The 19284-nt window shown below is 36.3% G+C and overlaps 2 protein-coding genes and 1 non-coding gene across 4 annotated transcripts in view; 1 reads left to right on the forward strand and 2 right to left on the reverse strand.

Annotated features, from left to right (window-relative positions):
• Window positions 1-655: 655 nt before the first annotated feature.
• The window catches only part of LOC134649976 (very long chain fatty acid elongase 7), a 36820-nt gene continuing 18191 nt past the window's right edge, over window positions 656-19284 (reverse strand). Inside the window, exons 1-7 of one of the 2 annotated variants that reach the window (XM_063504790.1) lie at window positions 14451-14569; window positions 4970-5109; window positions 3275-3465; window positions 2875-2955; window positions 2597-2748; window positions 1688-1835; window positions 656-920 (exon numbers count right to left, since the gene is read on the reverse strand). In XM_063504790.1, coding sequence (XP_063360860.1) covers window positions 657-920; window positions 1688-1835; window positions 2597-2748; window positions 2875-2955; window positions 3275-3465; window positions 4970-5039 — 906 coding nt within the window. In that variant the 5' untranslated portion in view covers window positions 5040-5109; window positions 14451-14569 and the 3' untranslated portion in view covers window position 656. Of the gene's footprint in view, window positions 921-1687; window positions 1836-2596; window positions 2749-2874; window positions 2956-3274; window positions 3466-4969; window positions 5110-14450; window positions 14570-19284 lie in introns of those variants that run through there. The other variant, XM_063504789.1, reaches the window with a different exon arrangement.
• Window positions 6204-6270, reverse strand: Trnaa-ggc (transfer RNA alanine (anticodon GGC)). The gene has a single exon. It is a non-coding gene; the product is annotated as a tRNA-Ala (tRNA).
• LOC134649972 (very long chain fatty acid elongase 7-like) overlaps window positions 9069-19284 on the forward strand; it is a 144437-nt gene continuing 134221 nt past the window's right edge. Inside the window, exon 1 of the mRNA XM_063504784.1 lies at window positions 9069-9079. The gene's annotated coding sequence lies outside the window, so the exon portion shown is untranslated. The remainder of the gene's footprint in view (window positions 9080-19284) is intronic.

Below are 19284 nucleotides of genomic sequence, written 5' to 3' on the forward strand. Positions count from 1 at the left end.
CAATTAATATTACATTTTAAATAAGTACATTGAGCAATGAGCATGCGTTTATATTTATAACATTCTAATTATACTTAAAATGCCTTTATGTACAATGTAAATAAAAATTGTGCTTTATTAATTATTATGTACCTTGTTGAATAACATATTTACAAATCTACATGGCGTGTATTAGTATTTTTTTAAGGTTTTAATTAGTTGTCTTAAGCAATATTTAAATGGTGACTTTTAAATTAATATTTTTGCGCATTTGGCCTAAACAATTTTTACCTAAAAAAAAATCAAATCATTAATCCCTGAAAACATTTTTTGTCGTAAATGTCGTAATCGACCCTAAATAATTTTAAATTAAATGGTACATGTACAACGCAGACGAAATTTGTATCATTAAATTTTTGCATAGAACCCTTTATTGCGCAATTTAGGTCAGAAACAACGATTTTCGACCTTCCTTTTGCATTTATTTTTAATAAGACAAGAGTCAAGGGTTAAACTGCCTTGGCTCTTTCGTGCGCGATAAACAGGGCTGTAACCGCGAAATTCGAAGTTCGCAAATTGCGAGCATCTTTCTCTGTCACTCTTATTACGCCTTCATTGGAGTAAAAGAGAAAGATTTGCGAATTTCGGTTTTCGCAGTACGCCCCCCTGGACACAATTCACTTCACTTTCTTATCATTACTCCTGTCCTTAATCCCGTTGCTTTCAATTTTTTTATGACCTTTGACGCCATTTTCTTTCAATCGGCCGTTAGATTTAGCACCTTTGGCATCTGGTTTCTTGTAGGCTTTGTCGTAGAAGTCCCAGAAGAGGTAGTAGAAGAAGATGGAGTTGGGAAGAGTAAAGACAACGGACCAGCGAGGGTAGCCGCAGTCGTAGAACAGCAGTTGGGAGGAGTGGAGGAATGCTATGCAGAACTGGACCTGAAGAAGAACAAAACAATTTTTAATTATTATATCAATATTTTCAATGCATTCCACACGTTTACTGCCTCTAAGTTGTAATGGAATGTTAAAAAAATATCCTTAAATATATGGGAAAGCTCGGAAAACATTTTCCCACAGATAAGACCTAGCTAGATACATTTTTCACCCCCGAAAACCCCCATATAGCAAATTTCATCGAAATCTTAGAGCCGTTTGCGAGATCCCCGAAATATACATATATGTAAATAAATATATATACAAGAATTGCTCATTTAAAGGTATACTTAAGATTACAACTCAGGTTCCGGCATTTTTAGATAAATAGAGACCATGCGTGTTGGAGGAGCTTTCTAAGCACGTGCTGTCCCCTATACTTCAAGCTGGCTCTATTTCGCATAGTAAGTTCTGCCATCTGGCTTTAAATCTAAAACTGGAAACTTGACATAATGGTTCGCGCCAATGAATAGGGAACTTCTGTGCTGCCGTCTACAGTTCATACATGCCCTATAGAGTTCGTGAGCGACAATGGCGGAATGTTCCAGCGGTTTCCTCGACCGATATTCCTGCCTAGTAAGAGGTGGAATTATGCTGAAATTCTCCTTATAGTTTGGTTAAATTTCTCGATTTCACATAACCATAGAAAATGGAAAATGTTCTCGATCACGGCACAAACTCTAGGCAGGGTGGAATATCAACAACAATTTGCTTTCCATACGCTGTAACCTAGTTTGACCCCGTAGAAGTATAAAACTGAGTATACTGACCATTTGTAAAGTAGTAATGTAGGACTTCCACCAGCACAGCCGCTGGTACTTGGGCCCCATGGCGGCGAGCATGTAGTACGAGTACATGATGATGTGCACGAACGAGTTGATCACGCCGATGAGCGTGCCGTGCCCGCCAGGGTAATATCTGTAATTATTGATATCCAGTGTGACTTTTCATCTACTTATATGAGAAAATGGAATAGCTATCCAACATTACCCTAAAAATCCTGAGGACCTTTTAGCACAATGTTCTGTTCGTCTCAATGAAATTTTGTTAATGTTTGTGCTAATAAATATTACTTACTTACATTTCCTGGGCGGTAATTACTCCAAAAAGCCCTTATTCCATAACCTAAAGTACTATTAAACAATAACTTTAAAATTAAACAATGAAAAAATGAAAATTTGTTTAAGTATTTGGATTACAACATTATACAATTCATAATTAGTTATGCTTGGAATCTCCTAGTAAGTATTGTAAATACTTGTGATGAAGACTTCGCTTATACGTTTACGAACCGTGACGAACGTGGTGAGCCGTTACGTACGTGACATTATTTTTTTTAACCATTTCTGATAAAGCTAAGTAACCGATCTTTGGCATGATAAAGTTTGATAACTTGTTTTAAATTCAATCGAATATAAGACAGATATCTGGAGGTTATTAGGTACTTAAGGTCTTACCTTAAAGCTCTTATCTATCTCTTCTCTCGTCTTATCTAAAGTAGACCTTTCTGTGGAATGCCCTTTAAAAGGTTAATATATCTCACTTAGTCGCTCCCCAGGATATCATGGGCATGACGGTGTGGTGGTACATGTGGAGGAAGGTGATCTGGCGGAGCACGAAGAACACTGTGTCCAGGAGCTCCGACATAGTCGCTAGGAAGTACTACGTGTATATCTTACTTAGTCGCTCCCCAGGATATCATGGGCATGACGGTGTGGTGGTACATGTGGAGGAAGGTGATCTGGCGGTCCTTCTTGCGGAGCACGAAGAACACCGTGTCCAGGAGCTCCGACATCTTCGCGAGGAAGTACACGTAGACTCCTCGGGCCACCTGGAATTGCAAAAGGATCGATTGATATTGATACACTGAGATTTTTTGTCACGTAGCCCAATAGAAAAGTAGCATGCGTTATTTGTTTGAGAAATGACATAGAGGCTCTCGCCGAGTGTGACTTACTCGCATCGCTTCCGGGCTATCTGAGAAGTCGACGGGTTGGCATTTCCAACTGTATGTCCGAAGCCAGCCCGCATCTAGCCCCTGAAATTTGAAAAAAAAACTGTTAGTACGTATTTAACTTTTTGTAGTACATACTTACATATTTACGACTATTTCCCGGAGGGATAGGCAGAGACCACGGATTTCCACTTGCTACGATCCTGACATACCACTTTCGCCCCCAAGCGTTTCGGCGAGCGTGTATGAGGGATATGTTATAAAAGTATTATGTAGTTACTTACATAAAACGACAGAACGAACGACCCACGAACTTCAAGTACAGGTAGAAGATGATGAGCCCTGGGAGCTGGTGATGAGAAACCAGTCAGTGCAAGGGTCTAGAAGGTACATATAAACTTACCTCATGGAACAGCCAGCAGCTAACAAGCACCTGCAAGAAATTGTAGACGATCAGGGTCTTCTGGAACTGGAAGGGCGGCTTGTCGGCCATGTAGCGAGGGCCCCATGTCCGCACGAACTTCAGGTACAGGTAGAGGATGGTCAGCCCGGGGATCGGGCTGCTGATGAGGAACCAGTCGTTGGTGCGAGGATCTGGAAGATTACATGAAACGGTTTTAGTGAGTCTTACTGGAATGGGGTTAGAAACTTTTAAAATAGCCTTTAAAACACTTCTACAAAATACACTGTGTTAGGTTTCACGAAAGCAACTGTCAAATCTGATCTTTCATTCTAGAGAGGATGTATGAATGGCAGGAATCAAGCATTTTATTTAAAAGAGTTTTCAAGTGCAGACGTGGCTGATATGCTAACCGCTGCAAATTGTAACCAGTTAGCGTTCAATTGTTAAACAATCCTATTAGAACATTATGGTTACCCAACAAAAGGTATCGCTTCACACGTGGGCAAAGAACGCTTTTTACAACCATTGTGTTAAAAGACATTATGTAATCACGGTCAACCGTAGTGGATCAAAAAGTATAATGTCAATAACCTTTTAATAGTTTCCTGAGTGCCTAGATTGTCTAGCCTAGCCTATTATTTTCATGACTTTTGGACTTTAAATTATAGTGTTAGAACCGAGGTGAATCACCTGTGTGGGTTTCGGTCTGTTTCATTTCTTAAGAGGAAGGGAATCACGGCATCACGGCGCATTGAATTCGATTTAGGAAGGTGATTAATATTTTTGATCTCCTGATCAGGGATTTAATTTCATCGTGTAAGTATAATACTCACTTCGTTCGCTTCTTAAGCCCACACTCGTATTTTCATGCCTTTCATTATGTAGCAGTCACATAAACTCAACATAAATTACTACCTACATATTATAATCATGTTGTTGTTTGAATTTGTTCGTAATCACTTAAGATGTTTAGATTAGATTTAATCTACGGAAATGTTATAACCTGTACTTATAAATACGTATCTAGTAGGCCATCTTTGCATCTTGTTCTGTTGTTGTATATTGTTGTTTAATACCTATTTTGTATATCCTGTTTGCGTATTATTTGGTTTGATGTTTGTATGCTGCTGTTTATTAATGTTGCTTGTTCAGATGATTGTATTTAGGCCTTAGCGATAGTGTTGTTCGTGTCCTGTTTGAGGGACATCTAGATGGAGAATTTGGTAAAAATTTGTTCCTTGACTAATTTTTTTTGAAGTTTTTTTTAATTTACTCAAAATTTTAATAGACCCATTTGGAACTTTCGTTTAATAATTATTTTATTAAAATGTTAATCGTTATTACATTACTTATTTTAAAATATTTTTTTCTAAATCACTATCGTGGACATATTTTTGTAAAAGTGGCAGTGGCAGATAATTTTGATCACATTTCCAGTAACCTAGTAGAAGTAAAGTAGATCTTCTAAATAAACCGAAATTATAACTAAATATACAGCTATAGATACCTATCTAGAAGGTCCTCGTTATATCATGTTCTTTGTTAGTTGTTGTTTCTTTGTTTGTTGTGACTTATACCTATCCAGTAAGTATTTTTGACATCATGAACTCGTTTGTTGTTTGTTGTTTGTTGTTTGTATGTCGATGTTTGTTGCTGTTGTTTGTTATGTTTCTTTGTTGTTATTGTTGTAAATACCTGCTAGTTCCACAAACAGATGGTTGTAGACCTTAGCGATAGTGTTGTTTGTGAGCTGTTTGAACGACATCTTGGTGGTTCCTTTTGAACTGTCACGTTGAACAGGCCCGCATTTTTTGATGGCACGAACTAGCTGAACTCTGGAAAGAATAAAAATATTTTTTTTAGAGTCAGTGGAATAAAATATATACTTAAACCGTCACCGTGATGACGTTACACATCCGGCTTACACTCTATCGTGTTTTTTGGAAATAAATGCGGAACAAAATAAAAAGGAATCATGGCGCCTAGAACAAGTCAAAGTAGGTAACATTTATTTCAAGTGAGACGTAAATTTGCTTGCTTATTCAAATGATGCTTGATGTTGGACAAACTTTTTATTACTTAGATGTTTATCTGATTTACCTAACATTTTTATACTAGGGTTAGAAGATGTTATCACATTTTTGAGCACTTTACCGAATTACCAACTAATAAAATTAAACCACTATTCACTGCTTAGTACAATAATATATTTTAACCAAAACAACACAGCCGTAATTTTACACAGATGACGCCATATTGACCGCGGAAGTCAATCCATTCGTGGTGTTACAACTATTTAAACAAAGATCACATTTATTACCACTTTTAAACAGTTGTAAATTCTTTTCTTATTATTTAATTAGTTATGATATATGTTTATCTTACATACGTTATTTATTAGGTTAATTAGTATCACAAAAACACAGGATATATTACACCGGATGCCGCAATGCAATACTGTGGTAAAAAGCTAATCAATGACCGTATTTTTTTATTTAATATTAACAACTGGTATCAAAATATAAATAGTTTGATGGCTAAAAGTGTTTTGCCAATAATAATGATATAAATTATCTTATATTTCTAACAATCGGCCATCCTGAATTTTTGCCTGACCCTAGGCAATAGAGATATACGCTATTTATCTTCTAAGAATTTGAGATTGAGATATTTATTGATAAAATTATAAATAATTTTAAATAATTAATTATAAGTAATTAAGAATATAATAATAAAAATAAAGCATGACAATGATATGCTACTTATCACGGACTTCGTAGGTAAGAAAAATAATCGAAATCTTTGTCTTACAAAATACAATTAATTTACGTGTCCTACAATTACGAGGATGAGACAATACTGTGTATTCTATAAATTGTAAATACAGATGTCAATCACAATGAAAAAAAATATTAACGATGATCAACTCTGGCCAACGTGGGACTCGAACCCACATCCTTGGATTGCCGGTCCAATGCGTTACCAATTCCGCTGCCCAATTGCACTGTGTATTGTATACAATACAATATAAATACTCTTTATTACACACTTCAATAAAACAATACAGAAAGAAAACTGCAAAAGAAGTAGAGGTAAACAGCAGGCGGTCTTATCTCCAAAAAGCGATCTCTTCCAGACTACCTTTCGCAGAAATCGATAAACGTACATAATGTTAGTAGGATGAAATAAATCTATTACTAAATACACATAAAACAAACAATCTATCATACAACATGAAGATGATAAAGTATGGTATAAGTAGATAACAATTACGAACAGAAATTAACCACTTTACCGCACATGAAACCGTAAGTATAATATGTTAGTTATAATATTCAACTGTATTGACAGCTATTAAAGTTCAAATTTGAACAATTAAACATGCGTTAAAGCTTTATCTGTTAAGCGACAAACTTATTTTTACATTCTTTGATGTCATAAAAAACAAAAAAAAAAAAACAAAAACAAAGCAAGTTAGAAATCTTACTAAGTTACTTGTTACTTTTTCGGCCATCCTTAACAGATTGGATGTCCTCATTCAATTATATATCATTATTTATTGCTAACACAAACACATATTGACAATTATAATAAAAAAATACATTTTGGTCTATGTATTATGCCATTCAGTATTATTTTAACAAAATACTACTGGGATAACATAGTCTCTATTTTTTTTAAATGGTAAAAAAAAAATCCTTCACTTTTACACACTTATTCTTAAACACAAATTAGTCGCTAACTTGATGTGGGTAAACGTAACATAAGTAGAATCTAGTGACTTTTCATCTTGTCTCCAGTCATACACACTAGATTGTCCTTACAGTCTTTGGCAGTTATTTATTTATTAATTTAAAATTTAAATCAGACAAGCAACAAGGCTATATTACAAATACCTTACAGACTAACATACATAACATTTTATAAACTTAAAAGTTAACACTATTTCGGGGACAAAACAGCGTGGCTCCGTTGAATCGTCTAGTCTTGTGTCGGATCCGGCAGTTTTCCGCGGGACCTCCGAAACACGACACCTTTTGACCATAAATCGGCGCACTCGATTGTCCCCTGCAGCGGTTGCGGTACGCTCGCCACAAAAGAGTTGAAATTAGTGTAGTGGCCTAGTGGCGCGATCGAAGCTGGAACATCCTCGGCGCGTAGTACGTAGACCTCAGAAACAGAAATTAACAGTGTCAGACTCACACAGAATGTAACAGTGTCTCGAAGGTTGTTTTGTCACATAGTATACATACAGGATGTAATTTTAAAGGTTGTCATTTATCAATTACAGGTCATACAGACCGGACGTCACAGTATTCGTTAAGTCGTGGCAAAGTACACACACAGGGTGTAAAACATGCGTATAGTTATCATTACGTATATCACGATACACACACAGGGTGTAAGAGCGTTTGGTAAGTGGTAGCAAAGTACACACACAGGGTATACTAACATTTGTAGTTGTACTGTTATCATTATATACCACAATAACCACACAGGCCGTAAGGGTGTTTGGTAAGTTGTAGCAAATTAAGTGTACAGACACAGGCTGTATGGTGAGCTTGTTACGGCGTACCCGCACAGGGAGCATCCGTCTTATGCAAGTGGTGCTGCTTGTTACCGCGTTTTCACACAGGGAGCTATCAGGCTCAAGCAAGCTTACTTGGTGATCCCTGTTACCGCGTTCTCACACAGGGAGCTATCGGCCTCAGATAGGGTTCCGAGAAACAATAGTCACTTTTGATATATTTTTAATAAATTGGATACTATATTCTATATTGAATAAAATATATTTTAAAGGAAAGAAAATTGCGCAAGCTTTTAACAAGTACTTTACAAATCAAACTTGGTAAATCCAAACAGGAAGGGGAAATGGGAGAATTCCCAGAACGATTAAAAATAGGTATCGTAAAACCACTTTTAGAGAAAAGGTGACAAGATTTAGCCAGCTATAGATCTGTGACATTGCTTTCCATTTTTTTTCAAAAATTACACAAAAGAAATTAATAACTCTTTTTATGGACATTTTGAAACAAATAACTTATTCACACATCAATATGGCAAGTATTGACCCTTTGCGCGTAATTGTAACAAATGTTGAGAAACATATTATAGTGTAAGTGAACTTTGTTAAATGATTTTGACAATTAATGGTAACTGTGCACAGCATGCAGTCACAGTCCATAAATGAAAAATTGTTCACCTTACGGTGCAACATAGTGATACAATGATGATGTATATGGGGCCTGTATTTATGTATATATACCTGTTGGACAAATAAATGCTTTTGACTTACTGTTACCGCGGTCTCGCACAGGGAGCTATCGGCCTCAAGCAAGCTTATTTGGTGATCCCTGTTACCGCGTTCTCACACAGGAAGCTATCGGCCTCAGGCGATCTATCACACTTGTTACGGCGTACCCGCACAGGGAGCATCCGTCTCATGCAAGCGTAAGTGGTGCTGCTTGTTACCGCGTTCTCACACAGGGAGCTATCGGCCTCAAGCGAGCTTATTGGGTGACCCCTGTTACCGCGTTCTCACACAGGGAGCTATCGGCCTCAGAGGTCCTAACGCTTGTTACCGCGTACCCGCACAGGGGGTATCGGCCTCAAGCAAGCGTTTCAAATAGATCTTGTTACCGCGTACGCACGCTGGACGTAGCAGCCTCAGCCAAACTAAGCGCAGTGAAGTGGTGGTGAGTTATCTTCCAGCTGCTGCGCACACAGATTGGATGCAGCGGCCTCCAACCATGTCATCTTAGCACTCGGATGTATGCACTCAGTTCAACTAAGCGCAGTGAAGTGGTGGTGAGTTATCTTCCAGGTACCGCGTACACACACTGGATGCAGCGGCCTCCAACCATATTGTCTCAGCACTCAGACGTATGTACTCAATTCCGACATGTAAATCATTAAACATAGTACACTTTACTTACGAAACATACACAAAGATATATTGATATATATCGGTTAGACTTTGGTAGGAATTGCGTTAGCAATAACTTAAATTAAAATGAAACACGTGTGCAGCAAACTCATGAATATGAATTTCATGTATACAAACTATTTTTACGAAACCATAATCTGAAATTGATTTTCAGAACCAGGCTCAAAATTAGAGGCTAGTCCTATCCACAGTTTTATCTATCTGCTGAGTTAACATTATTATTATGTATTTTCGGATCGAGAACTCTAGAACCATTCCTCAGTCTAAAAAACATTATAAGTATAAAATTTATATTATAAATCCAATTTGGATCTAGGCACTAGTAGTAATGGAACAATTGCCAAATAGTCGTACTGTAAAAATTGCCTGTTGTAGCTGCCGTGCAGGTCAGGATCTCGTAGACTCAAATAAAAAGCTTTGATTTCAAGTAAACTCATGTAATCTTCCAAAGTACTGGTTTAAATAAATCTTTGTTGTTTGTTTGCATATCCCCACACAAATTCAGATATATTCGCTGTCAAAATTGTTGTAATTAGATTATTATTGAGTCTCAAAATTGGCCTACAAATGACCACGCCTTTTATATTTCCAGTTGTAACAATTTCTTTGACCATAATAATGCTAGTATAGTGCGCCTCTATTGGCACTATAAATTTGTGCTCAAATAGACATTACCATAGATATAATATAGGTACTTAAAGATAAAGTCTAAGCGAGCTGTCACTGTTACCACTTTTGTTTAGTGTACGATTAACAATGTGAATCCACCTTGCTGTAGCCATGTCGATAAAGTCATATCGATAAACTATCGATATTTCTTGCAATTTTAATTTTACTTGAAAGGTTTAACGACAACTAAAATAAACAAAAAACACTTCTATTCTTTATGGAGGTTATCAGATCACGATTTTATCGTCGCGCATCAGGGAACAAAGGGAAAGTTCAAATTTTTAATTACAATACACAAATACCTACTAAAATATGTGTTCCGCAATAATTGAATTATATTATGATATTATAATATATTCATTATCCATTAGCATTTCAATTATGTTTATTTTTAACGAAGATATTGAAGCTTCAATTAATCGCTATTTCGTTCCGCTGTGTAGCGTTTATCGATATATAACATGATTAAATTCGACTTTTCACATCCCTAAAAGAGCACACATACGTTTTTACGCACACATACACAACTTAACACCACCTAAAACGGTAACTAAATGAGCTCTTGACTGTTTGTGGAAATTGTCGAAACTTAAATTAGAAGATACAAATTATAGGTATAGAACAGCTCAGAGATAAAAGTACTATTCTAATTTATTAAAGTACAACTTTTATTTTAAAACATGTCATACGTATGTATAGGTATTCGCTAATCATTTAAGCTTGATTATTACTGAAAATATATTTAATGCTTGTATTCAACATGGCGCTACTGCAATATACTTTCAACTGGAACTTTGTCTACTGACAAAAAGTAACTGTAGCTGATAAAAACTATAGGTATAAATATAAATCTGAATAATTATTTCAACAACCAAATCAATTTAAAGATGGTTATCAGTTATCACTTATCAGTAATACCCATAGATTTAAAAGTAAAGATAATGAAAATCGTAAAACTGTATGCGACTGCTGACTCTATTTTTCTATGCACAATCATAATGCTAGGCCATAGGCTAGTCTAGTAAGTTTTTAAGTAGTCGACAGGATTTCAACATAATCAACACAATGAAGACGAACTACCTTCTTGCTACTATATTTACAACTTATAGATTTCTAGTGATGGGTAGGACATAAATTTAAAATGAGTTTGTATAGGTAGGTACCTCATTATCTAAAATGTTTCTATGAAAGGTACTAGCATATTTTCAGCATCAACTCCAATGATAAACAGAATTATTATATATCTGTACCTATATATTTCTGTATTCCAAACTTCGCTTCTACATATATAGGTATATATAATATTTATAGGTATATGTATATACTGCGCATAAGGTCCACTCCACAGCAAGGGAACACTGTGTAACCATAAGCTTTTACAACTTTTAACATGACTGCCGACGGAAACAATGCACGTACTTCCCCGCTGTCCGTAATGTATAAGTTCACCCATTTACTACGCGTGATAAAACTTCAAACAATACTTACTAAACTAGCAGTCCGCGGTAAAATAGGTGACGCGATCTGTCTCAATCGCTTAACTATGATACTGTCCGCGGTTATCATTATGCAAGCAAAATTAAATGTATCAAAATTTGTAATTCGAACAACAATTTTGATCGAAAACGGATTACTGGATAAGAATAAATACCTATTTAAATCCGCCTCCTCGATGATTTTTTTCTTGTACATTACAGATTAATGCAAAATAAGTAAATAAACTTAAAACATACCGAGTACAATGTCATGCGAAATTGTGAAAACTGCGATATCAAAATTATTTGACATTGTAATTTGAACTCTCCGTTCCCAGCAATAACGTTGCAATTTCAGCATCTAGCTATAACTCGGCTATACTCGGAAATAGTTCATAAAATTGAAACTATCAATACGTTGCAGTTTGATAATTAAATTATGCAAATCACTATGTACTTAACTTCAATTTGATCCACCATTTTTCATGAACACTTTGTTTACAAAAAAAAACGATTAGACCAAATTTAGACTTCCGAAATAAACAAGAGAAACATACAAATCTTAACAAGTATGTTTTAGATAATGAAATAAAATAGTATCTTTAATCAGCATATTCATTCAAAACAAATGTAAACCATTGGAAGAAGGGAAAAAGGTTGGTCGTTTTCGGTTGCACTAGCCGGCATCCAGCCGGTTCATAGAAATGTAAACATAAACAATGCAATTGGCACTTACCGGTCAAAACACGGTTAAATTGCAAATACTACACCTTTATATTGGACGTAGATGTTCCGTGACACTTCTGAGATAATAAAATTAAACCACTATTCACTGCTTAGTACAATAATATATTTTAACCAAAACAACACAGCCGTAATTTTACACAGATGACGCCATATTGACCGCGGAAGTCAATCCATTCGTGGTGTTACAACTATTTAAACAAAGATCACATTTATTACCACTTTTAAACAGTTGTAAATTCTTTTCTTATTATTTAATTAGTTATGATATATGTTTATCTTACATACGTTATTTATTAGGTTAATTAGTATCACAAAAACACAGGATATATTACACCGGATGCCGCAATGCAATACTGTGGTAAAAAGCTAATCAATGACCGTATTTTTTTATTTAATATTAACAACTGGTATCAAAATATAAATAGTTTGATGGCTAAAAGTGTTTTGCCAATAATAATGATATAAATTATCTTATATTTCTAACACAACAAAGTTGCTATTCTAAACAGGGATGTTGCGAACATCCGCATCCGCAACCGCGGAACTTCCGCATTATTTTCAACATCCGCATCTGCATCCGCATCCGCATAAAATCGATGCGGAGCTTATGCGGATGCGGATGTCGGACAAGTCGGTACAGGAACGTCTTAGCGTCGGCGTAAGTGCTAGGTAATTTCGACATTACCTATAACGAAATCGTCTAGGTAGATCCAGAAAAGTCGGCCAAGTTACCGTTTATTAAATATAACGCACCTATATTCTTGCTCAAATACTAAACGTTTCGTTTTTTTTTAATAAAAAAATACTAAAAATGTAATATTTTACGTTTTCTAAGTACCTAATCTGGACATCCGCATCCAAAAAAAATCTGCATCCGCAACATCCCTGATTCTAAATATAATAGCAAGCGCTTAAAAAAATGTGACCTTCTACTTATGTTACATACTAAAGGTTATATGTGTGCTTAAACAAACATCTTGAACTAAAGTAGCACAGGTTGTCAATGCAAAGAGAAATATCGCTTACATACGTTTACTCATATAATATTTACATACATTATTTTAACTTGCTAGTTTGTTGCCAATTTTGACACAACATGTAATTATTATATTTGCTTAGTCGTCGTTACACGAAACTCACGAAAGGAACAACTAGGTAAGTATATTGCGAAATTACAGACAGACAGAAAAAGGTGTTAACCAATAGTTAAAGGTATCGTTCGTATTAACATTGATTGGTTTTGACATTTGAGGCAGCAATGTCGCACCGCAATACTGCAACAGTAACGGTGCGTGGTTCAGTCCGAATCCGAATATCCTCCCAAGGCGAGGCAAACGAAACATCCAAAATTTTAACCTAAATTGTAGGAAATAGAGTTTATTTTGCGTTGTTTGAAAATTGAACGAAACAAAGCAAAAGCGACTCTGTTCCAATTGAACATGGTTTAAATTACATCGATCTGAATAGGTACTATAGGTAGGACCTTGGGCCTTAGGAAGATATAATTACCTTATTTTGATATAATTTTAGTGCAAATCGATTGTTTTTATAAAATCATTTACATAATATGCAATTGGATTATTATTTTTTTGGCCCGATTTATATTTTGTAATTAATAACTCATTTAATGTATAGGTAATAAGTGTTATAAAATGAATATAAAACTAAAATTAACTACAACTAATAACTAAAGCTAAAAAAATTAAAAATACCTATCAAAATTTTGCGCCCTTGGATTTTATTATTATATCGTCGTATTTCTGCTGCAGTATAGCAGCGTGACATTACTGCCGACTGCATTGCTGACACAAATGTCAAAAACCCGGGCAGCAACAATGATTTTGACATTTGCGTCTGCAGTGCTGACACAAATGTCAAAAATCCGGGCAGTAACGACGATTATGACATTTGCGACTGCATTGCTGCCATAAAATCAAAAATCCGGACAGCAACAACGATTTTGACATTTGCGGCAGCAACGCAGTCGGCAGTAATGTCGCGCTGCAATACTGCTGCAGTAATACTACGAAGATAAAACGACTTGCCATGCTGTACAGTCAGCTGCAGAGAAAATCAAAGGTGCCAAACGAATAGTATTATAGCATGGTAAGTATTTGTTATGGCATAATTATGTACTAATGCCTCAAAATCGGGAACTCACGAAAACAAATATACATGGTAAATAAAATAAGTAAAGTATTGGAGCGTATTGTAGTACCAAAACGTGAGCCCATTTCCCTATGCCTATCAATAGAACATTTTAAATCCGCATCAAATCGATGGCAGGCCTCAATAACCCTTGACCTTTCCAAAGCACACAAATAGGACAAATACGTACCGTCACTACGGATATAGGAAGACATGTACCGAATCATAGCACAATATGGAAGTATTTTAGGACTTTTTGGCACATAACTCGCGTGCGTCCGTGTCGAAGTTCAGAATGAAACTGAGCGAGCTTTGAGGGTGGGAGAATTTCCTCCTCTCCCTATGACGGCCATATTGAAAAACATTACTTTCAAAATCTCCTAACTTTCGCTTTCCCTCGCTTTGAATTTGAACTTTAACAATAAGAGTTAAAGCTTAATTTTGCTGGAATTAAAAATGTGTTTGTTAGTTTCGGTAAGTCACGGTTCCCGTTTAATAAGGGAGGCAATGCGGCCTATTTGATTTTCACCCAATTCGGGCGCGCTATGACGTTTGTATACGGTTTGATATAAAGTTTACGGTGTATTATTATAATTCGTATGTCTCTGATTTATACAATATTGTTTTTTACACACTGTTTACCTTCACCGTGTATATTTGTAATTTTGTAACTTAAATTTGAACCACTTTGCAGTGGCTGTACAGTCTTTAGAACATCAGTTTTGAGCTGAAATTTAGTATATTTCTGTATTTCGGATGACAATACTATAGGTACTTATAATGTGCTGTTGAGTCAGCCGAATGATTGTCCATATCTTAAGTCAAACCAGGTCATACATAGGCTCTATAGCTAAGTCGGTTTACAAAAAAAAAAAAAACTCAACACTCCATGGCGAAATACCTATTGAGCAAAAATTTCCAAACAATACATTACCTAAAGATGAGTAACATCTCGTTTTCGGAAGTCGGTCAAAAGCTAGCATAAACAATTAAAATCTCACTTACTCAAGCAAAACATGAACTAAACAAAATACTGTAGCTCCAAAAAGGCTCATCTTACTTCAAACATCAATAACATACTCTCCTGTTTAACCAATACCAAACCAATACATTTTGCAACTCAGCTCATACCTGATGTAGTAAAACTACTGCCAATTTAAGAAGACCCCTCCATACTATACACTTTCATTCACACCATGGCTCTTCCCATTTAACCGTATATACACAAGCCAAGTTAATTCATGCGTTTCTAATGCACTTTGACGTTATCGCAATACAGGCTAGTTTTGTTTGTTTTGGCAACTGTGACGAAATGCCTAGGCTTGTTGGCCTGAATACCTCGGTCCAAAGACCAGGGGGAAACGTCAGGTGTTAGCTTATAGTGCTTAGGACGAACCTAATTATGATCTAGGCTAATGGGCCGTTGAGAGAAAAATGCCGGTAATTAAATGTCACGTATTGTTTAATAAATGCCAAAATTATAAAAAACCTTACCAAGCAAATATTTTTTTTTGTTATTTTATCTTTATGAATATTATGATTATGACAATAGGTATGAACATTTGTGATATCAAAAGTTGATTAAATTTTTGATCAATGAAATCAATTTTTCTGTCACTCTATTTACGCCTTTATTGGAGTAAAAGAGAATGATCCCCGCAATTTGTATTTTCGGTTTTCGCGGTAGCCCCTCTGTATATTGTCCAAAGAAAAGACGGTTTTCTCAACGTCTTTGACCTTTTTGCTAACTAAAGTTGATTCTTTTATCATTAAAAGATAATTTAAAATCTCTAAAACAATCAGTCCGTACTTTGTACTATTTCTGTGTATTGCAGGAAGACGTAACATGCAGCTAATAATGCAGGTCAAAAGTCAACGCAATGCATTGCTACACCTATTTATTAGGTATTAAGTATGTACTTAAAAGTGGTTCAATGCAATGTTTTACATGCGATGTTTGATGTTTTACAAGGTCGTTTGTTTGCGATCTTCGATTTAAAAAAATGTTTAAACTTAGTAATTTTTAGTGTTCCGTACAAAACTTTGTTCACGGAACACTTATGGGATGACTTCGGTATTTTTAGGGTTCCATACCCAAAGGGTAAAAACGGGACCCTATTACTAAGACTCCGCTGTCCGTCCGTCCGTCCATCCGTCCGTCCGTCTGTCACCAGGCTGTATCTAATGAACCGCGATAGCTATACAGTTGAAATTTTCACAAATGATGTATCTCTGTTGCCGCTATAAGTAATGACAAATACTAAAAATAAAATAAAATAAATATTTAAGGGGGGCTCCCATACAACAAACACGATTTTTTTGTTCTATTTTTTGTTGATGGCGCGGAACCCTCTGTGCGCGAGTCCACTCGCACGTGGCCGGTTTTTTTTGTTCCTTTATTGGATCGTGAATAAGATTTACCCACGCTTTTCACGGTCCGTTTATCTCGGAATTTAGTTTTAGGCTGCGTTTCCACCAAAGATGTGCGAGGATTCAATCACTTCGTTTGTTTTCCTCGCTCAGCGTGTAGTGATTGTATTGGTTCTTAACAAACACATCCCTCGCTCTCGCTACGCATCCTCGCACATCTCTGGTGGAAACGCAGCCTTAAGAACTGTCAGTCAGACAAATGAAATATATTAAAACGGATCACTCACGTTCTTAATATTTAACTGTTAAGAACGTGAGTGATCCGTTTTTAATATAAAACTGGATGTATGGGGTTACCATCTCTTTCTTTACTTATATTTATTTTCTCTATGATGCTATTTAGCGCAGCGAGTGCGTTGCGACATTGTACGGCCTAAGAGTGCGCAGGAGTGCCGAGATAATCACCAACTTGAGCGGGCCGACCGCAAGCACATTAGAATGAACTACGAGTAAACTATTAGGCTCTGTTTTATTTGCCAAACTATTTAACCAAACTAGGTTCAGAATTTGTTAACACGGCATCTTACTAATCAAACCCCAACCCTAAATGGCGTAACAATCCCGTGTGGTGACTGTACGCGTACGGTCAGACGTTGCTCACTCCGCGATTTCGTCGCGTCGCTACAAGTACCAACAAGTACATGCGGCCCACACCAATATTGGTGTCTAGCATGGTCTAATAAAACATGGTCTTCTCTTCCCAGAGTGTCACTTGCCTACGTCACAATAACATTGCCACTTTATTTCAACATAACATGTTACATGGGTACATTATATCTATGGTTAATAAGTTAAAATATTTCTTTATAATTTAATAATTTTCATTTATATGTATTTTATCTTAAATTTTACAATAACACGTAATTTTTAATTATTCGTTAGCAATATCTTCCGATTCACGAAAGAAATTTCAGACGTTCGGGTAATTCTGTTTACACTACTGGCAACACAGGATAGCGCAGTCACATTTGACAATCCGCCATTTTGTCCCTGACTGTCATCCTTGTCGAACGCGTGTTAATTGTTATTTCCTTCTCGCTCAGTGTCAGCAGTCGCAGTGTTTTCCAAACTTTTCACGTCGTAAGCTTAGTAATTAATGTTTTGTTACGAAAATGGTTGGCTGCTCTATTCGGAACTGTAAGAGTAGGAGTGAAAAGTGCAGTATAGATTTGTTTTATTTTACTATGTTCCTACATGAATAACTACAAATTAATGCCGTTAAAATAATTTTCACCGTTGGTTAAAATTCTCCCACATTTTAAAGTTTGAGAACCTGTAAACAGCATGATGACGTAGGCAAGTGACAGTTAGGTCATTCGCGAATCTCGGAAGAGAGTACCAGGCGGAGTATATTATTATACCATGGTGTCTAGCCACAGTAGTTGCCGCTCACCGCTATGGAACGACCGCTTGCTCGCGCTTGCGCCACCTAGCGGTCACATCTTTCGTAAAAGACGCGTTTTGTTTGAGAGTGAATCTTCTGTACCTAGTACTATTATTTATTCTGTGGTACGGTGCTGTGTTTGCTAAACACATCATAAAGAGCTTGTAATAATGTGCGTAGATAAAGTAGTGTATGTATATATGTAACTGTACATAACTATATTAGGCATTATGTAGCAGTCACATAAAAATAAACTAGACCAAGAGCATTGCCAAAAAATTGGTAGCAGTTTGTAAACATACTTTTTGAGCTAGCTTATGCTGCTGCTGTGTGGCTACCACCAGTTTGGCACTGACATAAACGCTATCCAGAACGTAACTTTGTATGCATCTCACTCGTACTGACATATTAGTGCGAGCAAGATGTGTCAGTGACTTTTGGTATGGGTACAGATTGAAATAAGAGGATGTGAATTTGTAAGAATATTTTTAACACCAAGGCCCACTTGCACTATTCCAGTAACCCGTGGTTAACGGGTTAAACCGTACCGTCAAATTGTACTGGTAATAGGTCAAATTCATAATCTGTTATTACAATCAGAATACGCCTTTATGAACACAATAGTAAACTCGAGTCAATGTCAAATCCAAAGTCATCTAAAACTCGTCGTTATGTTTGAAAAGTAAACTATTGATAATGTAATACAAATGTACAGTCTGTGCGGAAAGAGAAGAGTCGTGGAATGTATGGGGCCCAGTACATTCCACGACTCTTCTCTTTTCGAACAGATACTACTTAATTTAAAAGATAAATACCGATCAATGTCAATGTTAAATAACGTTCTCACAAATTAAAAACATACACCGTGGGCTTCAATAAATCGATATACTTTAATTATGTACCTATTACCTATTGATGGTTTTTTTTATGAGAGTAAATATTAGATCTAATTGAAGACATTAGACCAGGGGTTTTCAAAGTGGGGGCGCACTTTAAGGGGGGCGCGGCTCACTCGCCTGCCGCCTGCGGAATTGCGGACCATCACGACCTTCAAACCTTCAAGAAAAGAGCGTACTCCCATCTTAAATGCGGGAACGCACTTACCACCCCTCCGGTGTTGTGGGAGTCCATTGGTCGCGGTAATTGCTCACCATCGGGCGATTCGTCTACTCCTGTGCCTCATAAAAAAACTGTATCTACCTCGCGCTTA

This window comes from Cydia amplana, chromosome 8 (genome assembly GCF_948474715.1).
Source record: "Cydia amplana chromosome 8, ilCydAmpl1.1, whole genome shotgun sequence".
Taxonomy (NCBI): Eukaryota; Metazoa; Arthropoda; class Insecta; order Lepidoptera; family Tortricidae; genus Cydia; species Cydia amplana.